Source organism: Rutidosis leptorrhynchoides, chromosome 6 (assembly GCF_046630445.1).
Source record: "Rutidosis leptorrhynchoides isolate AG116_Rl617_1_P2 chromosome 6, CSIRO_AGI_Rlap_v1, whole genome shotgun sequence".
In the NCBI taxonomy this organism is placed as follows: domain Eukaryota; kingdom Viridiplantae; phylum Streptophyta; class Magnoliopsida; order Asterales; family Asteraceae; genus Rutidosis; species Rutidosis leptorrhynchoides.
This window is the reverse complement of record NC_092338.1, coordinates 187,962,572-187,973,832: the sequence shown is the minus strand read 5'-3', so window position 1 is coordinate 187,973,832 and position 11,261 is coordinate 187,962,572. Positions and strand designations below refer to the sequence as shown.

Below are 11,261 nucleotides of genomic sequence, written 5' to 3'. Positions count from 1 at the left end.
GATGATGATGATGATGAAAAACTAAATTAAAATCAACTCATCACATAACCATCACGCCCACCACTACAAACTCCATCAAGGCATCACGCCATCACCTATGCCAAATCGACACTATACCTCACAAAAACACCTCATCACGCCCCATCACCCGGGCACCACTATAAATGGTCTTAGTAATCGGTAAATTATATGTATTGATTGATTTTTTATTGAAAAATGTAAATTACATAATTAGTAATCGGTATATGTATTGATTTAGTTTTTTTGAAAAACGCATAGGTCTGCATCTTTTCTATAGTTAATGAGTTGACGTGTTAGCTTCATCAGGGGTTCAATCCCATGAGCTTCAAAATATTTCACTTGATGTTACCCGCCTATTTCATGAGCATCTAAAGTTACGTACGTCTTGCGTTTGAGCCTCATCCGAGGGAGTTTTAACCCACACAATGTTCGTATTAATTCGTCGTAAGGGTTTCGCCCTAAGGGCGGTAGGACTGTAAATATCGACAATGAAAAGAATGAAATATATATTTTCCGTTGGTAAAAGTTTCTAAATTATAGAAAACAATTACACTTCCTACTTAAAATTAAGACAGTTTAAAACAACAAAGACAAAGAGGTTGTATCCAAAAGCCTGAACAAAGAGGTCAACAACTGAAATTAACTTAACAGAAATACGAAGTTTTCACATCAGTAAATACAGAGGCACGAGAAAGTTTAGTAGTCGCTATTCATAAGTTAACATACCAACAAACTAAAGCAAACATCAAACCCTACGAACTGGTCGCAGTGAATGGGCTTGCAGCAAGTTTTTCAAAAGCAATCTTCCAATCCACGATCTGATTAGAAACACGATCAGCATCTACTTGAATCTTCTTAATTTCTTCATCCTTTACACTTGATGTTTTTGCATTTTGTGCCACTTTCTCTTTCAACTCACCAATCTTAGCTTCAAGTTCACCAATTTCCTGGTCATATTTACGTTTTTCCTCCTCAACGACCGACTTATCAAGATTGCATTTCTCGATATCTTTCTTGATGTTATCCAACTTCTCCTCAAACTCACCCACGTTGACTTTCCAAGTCAACAAAGCGTTAAGCCGATCCCTAACAAGCTGCACGTCGAAACCATGTGACTCCAGCTCAACCAACACTTCCAAACTGTTATTGATTATGTCAGTTGAATCAGTCAGCTGTAAAGTTTTAACCCTGCGAACCAGGTCATCGAATGTTACCGCATAACCAATTGCAAAACCTTCACGCAATATCTCTTTCCGTTCCTTTAATGGAGTGAAGTGTGGCTTTTGTGGTGTAATTTTGTATGATTCCAAAGACTCAAGGGTGGCCCACAGTGAAGACTGCTTGATAAAAGGCCATTGTTGTTGGTAATCATCATTGGTTTCACCATTTTCGACATTCGTTTCACCATTTTCGACGTTGGTTTCACCGTTTTCGACGTTGGTTTCACCGTTTTCGACATTGGTTTCACCATTTTCGTCATTGGTTTCAACATTTTCGACATTGGTTTCACCAATTTCGACATTGGTTTGGTTCTGCAGGCCACTTGATTCATTACGGTGCTCACAAGGAGTATTAAATCATGATAATGAACAGAAATCCACTCCTTCAGCATTTGAGTGATTCCCATGTATTAGAATAACATTCCTATTTCCTCTAACCGAAACACAACTGATTACTATTGTTTTTTTTTTTTTTTTTTTTTCTTTTTTTTTGGGACTCGAACAACAAATACTATTCTTCTATGTTATTCCCTCTAACCAAACGCCACTTTATTTTGTATATTTATTATTTTAGGAGAGATAAGAATATCAATTTAACGTAGTAATAAACAGAACCAATATGATTATGGTGAGAAAAGTAGAAAACACTCAAGACAGATTTACCTTTTTCTTGACATAATCCATCATTGCCTTTTCAAACTCTGCTCGTTTCTCGGTAGCTATATCGTAGTACTGGACTTTCTCCTGTGACAAGATATTTCCCAATCAGGCAAACACCTAAATATACCAAAACAGTTATGGAATTTCAGGACTACAACAGGAGGAAAGGAACATTGAACACATGTGTTCTACAACCACATCATAATATCATGATTCAAACTGTGCACAAAAACGATACTCGAGTATTTACAGTAAAGATCTAAAAGTCTTTGAGCAAGCTACTAGAGAGGACTACGTGTCCTTGCTAGTGTTGCTTACTCGGCGAGTACTCGGTGGTTGCCACTCGGGGAGTACTCGGCGAGAACTCGGTCGAACTCGGAATTATAAAATCGTTCGAAACTTGGCCAACTCGGAAAATAGGTCAAAATAGGTCAAATCGGTCAAAGTCAAATAAGGTCCAAATCTAGTACTCCCCGAGTGGCCGAGTACAACCTAAAAATTCCCGACCGAGTACTATCCGAGTAGCAATTTTTGCAACCTTGGTCCTTGCTAATCTATCCGTACTCCACATGCAACTTTTAAGCTTCAAATTCGTGAATTAACAATTTCAAACTTATAGAAGATGCCAAGTATGTAGACAAAAAACGATATATAAAAACAATCAAATGAAGTTAATATAACTTACAATAGTTGAATATTTTGTAACCTTCCAACATACTTTAGGTTGTTAACAACCACCCAAGGCAACAGTACAAAAATGCATAAACAAAGAGACTAGAGTTATGAACAGGTTGGAACAAGAATTCAGATACAGCAGTCTTTTTAAGATAACTGCATAAGGATTCCCACAATGAAAACAAAAAGACTTGACTTTTTATCTTATATGTATAAAATAAACACACAGAACTAAAAACAAATATGTTATCTCTATAAAATATGACACCTAAGATTCTTTTTTTAAAAAGAAATAAACACTAGTATATAGGTACGATGGGGCATGGCTACTAGCAAGCAACGACATAGCTAACACTCCTCGAACTAAGGCATACACATTAACAGCGTACTGCGTACATAAGATATGGTCAATCACAGGTTTGAATCAGTACATACCTCATAGGTCATACTCTTCCACTTCTCACCGCAAGCCTTGCTAACCTGCAAAAGAACACATAGACAAATACAAGACGGATATAAGTGCAAATCGTATCAGTTTGTCTAAATAATAAAATTCTGGATACTAAAAGGGTTTTGCAGTGCATACCCCGCGCATTGATTTAACATCTGGATTCTGTTCTTGAAATCCCTTACGAAAATCTTCCCTTAATGGATTAAAACCAAATTTTATCACACAAAGAAGACAATGTGATATAAACTACGTGTTGACACAAATACAATCCATAGGTGGTTATAAACAATGATTTGGACCTTAGACTATTCAACTATTTCGGAATGTGTAACATAACCACAATCCTTTCACTTACATGTTATTTCAAAACAACTGAATCAAGAGTTAAATAATTAGCTTATAAGTTACAGCCATAATTTCGTTCATCAACCATCACTTTTAAATTTCAGCATCCAACAAACAAGAGAACCATTAATTTTCAACAAACTCACTTTTAATTTCTACCACTTCATAATTCCTTACGGATTCCTTCTACAAATTAAGCATGAATTTACAAAATAAGCAATGTTATATTCCTTAGGCCCAGTTTGGCTCGTGAAATCTCAAAGGAATTTGATGGAATTGGAATTGAATTCCTTAGACCGTCCCGTTTGACTCACATATTTTGGAAGGAATTAAATTCCTTGGAATCTTTTAATTCCTTCATCTATGGAATGTTCATTCATTCGAGATGTTGATGGAATTGAATTCCTTCCAATATTTAATCTATGAAATTATCAAAGATCCTCGAATATTTATATTTAGATTTTAAGTACATTTCAATTTGTGTTTTGACGCGCGTTTTTGCAGCGCGTTTTTGCAGGTGTCCAGAAGCAGGCCTTTTTCGCAGGGGTCCGGATACGCGCGTTTTCGCAGGGATCCGGAAACGAGCGTTTTTGCAGGGGTCCGGAAGCAGGCTTTTTTCGCAGGTGTCCGGATACGCGCGTTTTCACAGGGATCCGGAAACGCGCGTTTCGAAGCAGGCTTTTTTCGCAGGGGTCCGGAAACGCGCGTTATAGCAGGGCGTCCAGAAACGCGCGTTTTCGCAGGGCGTCCGGAAACGCGCGTTTTCGCAGGGCTTCCGGATTCGCGCGTTTTCGAAGGGCGTCCAGAAACGCGCACTTTCGCAGGGCGTCCGAAACGCGCGTTTTAGCAGGGTGTCCGGAACGCGCGTTTTCGCAGCGCGCCCGGAAACGCGCGTTTTCGCAATGTGCCCGGAAACGCGCGTTTCGCAGGGCTTCTGGAAACGCGCGTTTTCGCAGGGCGTCTGAAAACGCTCGGTTTCGCAGGACGTCTGGAAACGCACGTTTTCGCAGGTCGCCCGAAAAAGAGTATTTTCGCAGGACACCTGGAAATGCGCGTTCTCGCAGTGCCTCCGGAAACGCGCGTTCTCGTTGGGCGCCCGGAAACGCACGTTTGCGCAGCGCCCCCAAAAACACGCGTTTTCGCAGGGCGTCCAGAAACGCGCGTTTTCACAGCGCGAGCGGAAACGCGCGTTGTCGCAGGGCGTTCGGAAACGCGCGTTTTTGCAGGGCGTCCGAAAACGCGCGTTTTGTCAGGGCGTCCGGAAACGCGCGTTTTCGAAGGGCGTCCAGCCCGGAAACGCACGTTTGCGCAGCGCCCCCAAAAACACGCGTTTTCGCAGGGCGTCCAGAAACGCGCGTTTTCACAGCGCGAGCGGAAACGCGCGTTGTCGCAGGGCGTTCGGAAACGCGCGTTTTTGCAGGGCGTCCGAAAACGCGCGTTTTGTCAGGGCGTCCGGAAACGCGCGTTTTCGAAGGGCGTCCAGAAACGCGCGTTTTGGCAGGGCTTCCGGAAACGCGCGTTTTGTCAGGGCGTCCGAAAACGCGCATTTTCACAGCGCGTCCGGATACGCGCCTTTTCGCAGTTAGCCCGGAAACGCGCGTTTCCGAACCTCGCCCGGAAACGCGCGTTCCCGCAGCGTGTCCGGAAGCAGCGCGTCGGGAAACGTGCGTTCCCGCAGCGCGTCCGGAAACACGCGTTGCCGCAGCGCGTTTGAAACACACGTTTTCGCAGCGCGTCCGGGAATGCGCGTTCTCGCACTGCGTCCGGAAGCGCGGCGTATCTCCTGCTGAAACGCGCGTTTTCGTAGGGCATCCGGAAACGCGGATTTCCGGATCCCTTGAGAAACGCGCGTTTCAGCAGGGGATCCGAAAAAACGCATTTTCGCTGCGCATACAAAACACGCGATCTTGCAGCGCGTCCGAAAACGTGCGATCTTGCAACGCGCCGAAAACGCTCTTTTTCATAGCGCGTCGGAAAACACGCTTTTCGGATCGCGTTTTTTGCAGCGTATCAGAAAACGCGCATTTTCAACACGTGTTCTCAAATCGCGAATCTATTTTTTTTTTTTTTTTGAAAAAAGTGAGTCTGAAAATGAATACAAAATTTAGAAACGTAATTCTTTTTATAACTTTTTAATCATTTTATAAAATGAAATTCAATTCCATTCCATGTCAAATAGAACACATTTTTTCACATTTCATGGAATTTATCAATTCCAATTCCTTCGGATTCCAATTCCTTTGACACATTCCATTCCATCCAAAAAAATTACACGAGCCAAACGGAGCCTAACAGTACTAGAGACAAAATTTACTAGTATGATTTCAAACAATTTCACAAGCACACATATGTAATGAATTGAATTGAATTGAATTTAAGTTGCAAATTAGAATGAAGAATACTTACAGATAATAGAAGAAGGCTGTAGGTGGTTTTTTAGGTTTATTAGCATCTAACTTCGATGGCTTCTTTCTAACAGAAACAACTTTAGGTCTCTTTGCTATAGCATTTTCTTTCATCGTCACCGTTGATCTTGGCCTCAATATCATTCTCCTATAATTAATTTTGATAATTATAATTATAATTATAATTATAATTATTAGGGTTTAATAATGAAAACAACGAAAAATAAAATTGAAATTATAGCAGAGAGTATGAATATGAAGATTACGAATGAACAGTTTTAGCAGGGGATTGAGTAGGCGCAGACGCTGAAGTTATCTTCGCCATGGCCACAGGGATTTTGGTTACTTGGTTAAAATAGTCGGTACACAGGGGTCAGCGTCACTTATATTTATATTTATTATTTAATTATTTACTCCGTAATATTTATATGTAATGAGTAGGAGGTGAGATAAAAGACATTACTTTTATAGAGAATATTCAAATGAGATCAAGTTTTAAGTTGAGATTCAAGGGACCATTCAGATTGCGACACGTGGCGCAATAATCATATGTGTTTGGAAAAAAAAATCAAAATTTATTTTTTTTTTTGAAAACAAAAAATTCAAAAAAAAAATTTTTCGAATTTTTTTTTTTCAATCACATGTGATTAAATTTGACATGCAGTAAATCACATGTGATTGGGCATGCCAATCACATGTAATTGTAAAACCCAATCACATGTGATTATTGCATGCCAAATCCAATCACATGTGATTGAAAAATAAAATTCAGTAAAATGACGAATTTCACTAAATTTGTGCTAAAACCTTCAAACACCAAGTTTTGGATCAAAACTTGATCAAATCACCGAATTAACGTCTAAAATTTTGAAGATATGATCACGAAACGCTAACAAACTTGATCAAATCACCGAATTAAAGTATGTTTCCAGTTGAAATTTTTTTTAAAAAATTGTAATTTTTTTTAATCACATTTGATTGGATTTGATATGCAGAATCACATGTGATTGAGTTCCACAATCACATGTGATTGAGTTTTATAATCACATGTGATTGGATTTGACATGCTAAATTTAAAAAAAAAAAATTCATAAAAAAAAATTTCGAAATTTTTTTTTTTTAAAATTTAAAAAAAAAAATTTAAAATTTTTTTTTAATTTTTTTCCAATCACATGTGATTGTCGCGCCACATGTCGCGCTCTGATTGGTCCATTGAATTTCAAGCAAATTTTTGGTTTCAAAGGAATACAACTCTACTTTTATATCTAATTACTTATTTTACCTTTAATCTATCTATCTACTCTATCTACTCTATCTATTAAAGCAAAGTAACATTTACTTCAGATTTTAATAAAGCAAATTAAAACAATCAATCACAACCATTAGATGAGGTTTTTTTAGTTGATCCAATGGACCACATTTATCTGATGTCAGAATTACCTCTCTGTTGTTAGATTTATGTGTATTTCCTAAAATACCCTTATAACACCTCAAACATAGCCCGTCTTTCTCATTGAACCAAAAACTAAATACGCAGTTACAACTGCTCAAATCCATATCCCCTCCCATCCACAATTTTCTCCTACTTCAATCGATTTCATCAAACCATCATATCCATTCAACCGACTCCATATCGACTTCTTTGCTTCAAATCTTGAATACGTATAACATCTACATGGATTTGATTGTGACGACCCGGAAAATTCCGACCAAATTTAAACTTAATCTTTATATGATTCGACATGATAAGCAAAGTCTGTTAGGTTGAGTCTCAAAAATTTTGAACTGTTTCATATATTCAATTGACATTCGACTATTCCCGACGATTCACGAACAACTATTTGTAAATAGATACATATACTTATATACATGTACATATACATATATATATATATATATATATATATATATATATATATATATATATATATATATATATATATATATATATATATATATATATATATATGTATATGTATGTATATATGTATATGTGTGTATATATATATATATACATATATATGTATATGTGTGTATATATATATATATGTATGTATATGTATATATATATATATATATGTATATGTATATATATACATATATATATATATACATATATATGTATATGTGTATACATATATATATATATATATATATATATATATATATATATATATATATATATACATACATATATATGTATATGTGTATATATATATATACATATATATGTATATGTGTGTATATATATATATACATATATATGTATATGTGTGTGTGTCTATATATATACATATATATGTATATGTGTGTGTGTCTATATATATATATATATATATATATATATATATATATATATATATATATATATATGTATATATATATTTTTTAATTTGAAATATAATTTGAAATAAGAATGCTACTTAACTGCTAAAAATAAATATGTAAAATAAAATAATATACGATGTAATGATAAATATTAGTATATATAAAGTATAGATATGAAATTTGACACATTCAATTTGTTATATTAATATCATTATTAATATTATTATTAATAAATATTATTATACTTAATATTAAAATTATTATTTCATAGATTTATAATTACTGATTATTAATAATTAATAATAATTATAAAAATAGATTAATAATGGAAATCAGTTACCCATCATATTCTACTTATAAATTGTTGTTTGATGGTATGATCGAATATCTCCCTGTCTACAAATCTTAACTACAAAACAATTGAAATTCACAAGACAAATTTAAGGCAACTTTTACATTCAATCATGGAACCTGATTTAATATTTTTCTTCGTTTATCAATCTATCATCTCTATTCTATCTTTCATCTTTCTCTATATTTTGTTATATACATACATAAGATGGCAGAGAGATAGAAAAGTATACAATAACCACCTTGAATATCCATGATTCAACCTTAATTCTCTTGAACAACCATTCTAACACCCGATAACCCTCCTCCAACGATTATCATCACCACTACCATGCTTGCTAGTCCATTTCTGTTTGGAAGCACAATCGAATCTTCACCTCCCACCACCTTCAAACTCTACCCTTCCACCTCCACGATCACCATAGTGTGAACCACAACCACTCGTTAGGTATCTTCATTTCTGTTTAAAACCCATAATCACCATGAACACTTTTCACCTCCCTTCATTATTTTCCTTTCCGTCTCATTTTCGTTTTGAAAACAAAAACAAACAACCATATTAAACATCACCATAAACCATTCTCTGTTGGTTCCTTGTTCGATCAAACATACAATCATCATCATAACAACAACTGACTGTTTCAAGATATAAACCCATACCCACAACAAATACCACCCAAAAGCTATGCTATACGGTTCTGTTAATCAAAGAACGCCACCTTATTCATCATTTAAACCACCTTGCTACTAACCTCGGATACTAGGTATGATTCCTGTTTACTATTTTTCATACGATCACCATCACCCAACCATGACAAATCACGAGCTACTGCTACTATTGTCTTCGTTATTTCGGTTTTGGACAAACACCATTACCATAACCAAACACTCGTTAGGTTGTGATTAATTCGATTAAACAACAAGAAACCCACTTTATATTTTTTTCTGCATAACTCGACACCACATACCCATCACAACCACCATTGTGAGCCATCATCACCCTAACCGTCACCATAAACAATCACTTCTCCCTCCCTCTATTCTCTTCAATGAATCTCACGACCACCATCTTCACCACCACTCTATCATTACTTAAATACCTTGAAACTGCAGCATGATTCCTGTTATAAACGAACCTAGAAATCAAACCATCACCTCATGTTATTAACTGCTGACATGTTTCCTTTCGTTTTTAGATCAACCCAAACTGCTATATTCTCTTTTATTTTATTTTCTTCATCGTGGACAAGCTGCCGCTGCTTATTTCGTTTTTTGTCCCTTGTAAACTGCTGCAATTCGCAGTATATATTACCTGTTCCTATTACAATAATGATAACGACATTGGAGACTATGTGAACGTGAACTTTTAAAAGGTTGAAATTAAAGTAAACTTATGATTGGATTTAAAAGAAATAGGATGATAAGTGAGTGGTGGGATCGGGATAAATGAGGAGTTTATCTGGAATCCTAAGTTCCAAATTCAGCAACGTATAGGTGTTAATTGAATATAGATCATGGATTGGGCTGTAGATGAGAATTCAAGTCTCTCTTTTTTTTTTATATAAACCGATCCCTTGAAAATGTTTTGAAAACCGTATACTTGTTTGTATGTTGGGCCGTGGACTGATTAATTCTGTTGGGCCACGATCAAAATTTTCTGTTGGGCCGAAACTTCAGTTGGGCTGATTGAAAACGAGACCCAGATCCAGGAAAAATCAATAGAGGACGTGTGGAATCGATATTAATGATTTTGATAGAATAACGAAAGGTTGATTAGGATTATGATGATATTAATGCGTATGAATTTGATTCGGATTATGATGATGGTGATAAGAAAACGGTAATGGTATGATGATTGTCTCAATGATACGATGATGATATTTATGATGATGATTTAAGTCGTAATTTTGATGGTGATCGTGTTAGAGACGATAAGTTTAGCGGTTATGATCATGATAATGAATATGGTATGGTGATATACGAGAATGATGATGATGTTAGGATAGTGTGTATGATAGTGATAATGATCCCGTTAGCTAGAGTTCAAGAAATTTATCAAAATAAATTGATGACGGGTTGATGTTAAAACGATGATAAGGACGGTTAGATAATGATCGTGTTTTGATGATGATTCGGAGATAAGATGATGATCCGTGTATTATAGTTACATGTTGATAATAACGAATAACGAATTAAATATAATGATACACAAAATAATAAGACGATGTAGCATGATGATGATTATGATTCGTTAATGATATGTGAAATAACGATAATAATAAATATGGTTAAGGATGTTATCGGGTTAGCGGGACGTCGCGGGTTCAAACCCGGACTTGGGCATTTTTTAAGGACTACTTCTAAGAGGTAGTATTACTATTACCATTATTACTTGGAGTCATTTTATGGCATATTTCAAAAGACGTTGCATTCAAGTCGTTGAGTTCAATAAAGATTATGATTAAGTAAATGACAGATTAGGTCATTTATAGTTGGATATTATGAAATGGTATGCATGCCTGGTTAACTTTCGATGTAATGAAAGTTTGTCTTTTAAAACAAATGCAATGTTTGTAAAATGTATCATATAGAGGTCCAATACCTCGCAATGTAATCATATGTTATTGTATTCGTCCTTATGGATTAGGACGGGTCGTCTCATTGATCGCGTGGATTTGAAATAAAAATGTATCAAACCTTGTTCTATGGATTTTAATCGACAACTGAAACCGTGTATGTCAATATTATTTAATTAGGGTTCCAGATGGTATTATAGGTAAGAATTTTGATGTAACTGATTGATTT

The 11,261-nt window shown here is 35.8% G+C and overlaps 1 protein-coding gene across 1 annotated transcript; it reads right to left on the bottom strand.

Annotated features, from left to right (window-relative positions):
• Positions 1-583: 583 nt before the first annotated feature.
• Positions 584-6,134, bottom strand: LOC139852603 (uncharacterized). Its single transcript, XM_071841909.1, has 6 exons — positions 6,044-6,134; positions 5,779-5,925; positions 3,163-3,220; positions 3,012-3,056; positions 1,905-1,985; positions 584-1,553 (listed from the first exon to the last, which is right to left on the bottom strand). Exons 1-6 carry the CDS (start codon positions 6,100-6,102, stop codon positions 774-776), a joined length of 1,170 nt encoding a protein of 389 aa, XP_071698010.1. The 5' UTR covers positions 6,103-6,134; the 3' UTR covers positions 584-773.
• Positions 6,135-11,261: the final 5,127 nt, after the last annotated feature.

What these genes read in the sequence shown, in the direction of transcription:
- LOC139852603 (XM_071841909.1), bottom strand. Translation starts at nt 6,102, where the DNA reads ATGGCGAAGATAACTTCAGCGTCTGCGCCTACTCAATCCCCTGCTAAA. An exon ending in CCTGCTAAAACTGTTCATTC is followed by an intron (nt 5,926 to 6,043) that starts GTAATCTTCATA and finishes AATTAATTATAG; the next exon opens with GAGAATGATATTGAGGCCAA. An exon ending in ACAGCCTTCTTCTATTATCT is followed by an intron (nt 3,221 to 5,778) that starts GTAAGTATTCTT and finishes TAATCCATTAAG; the next exon opens with GGAAGATTTTCGTAAGGGAT.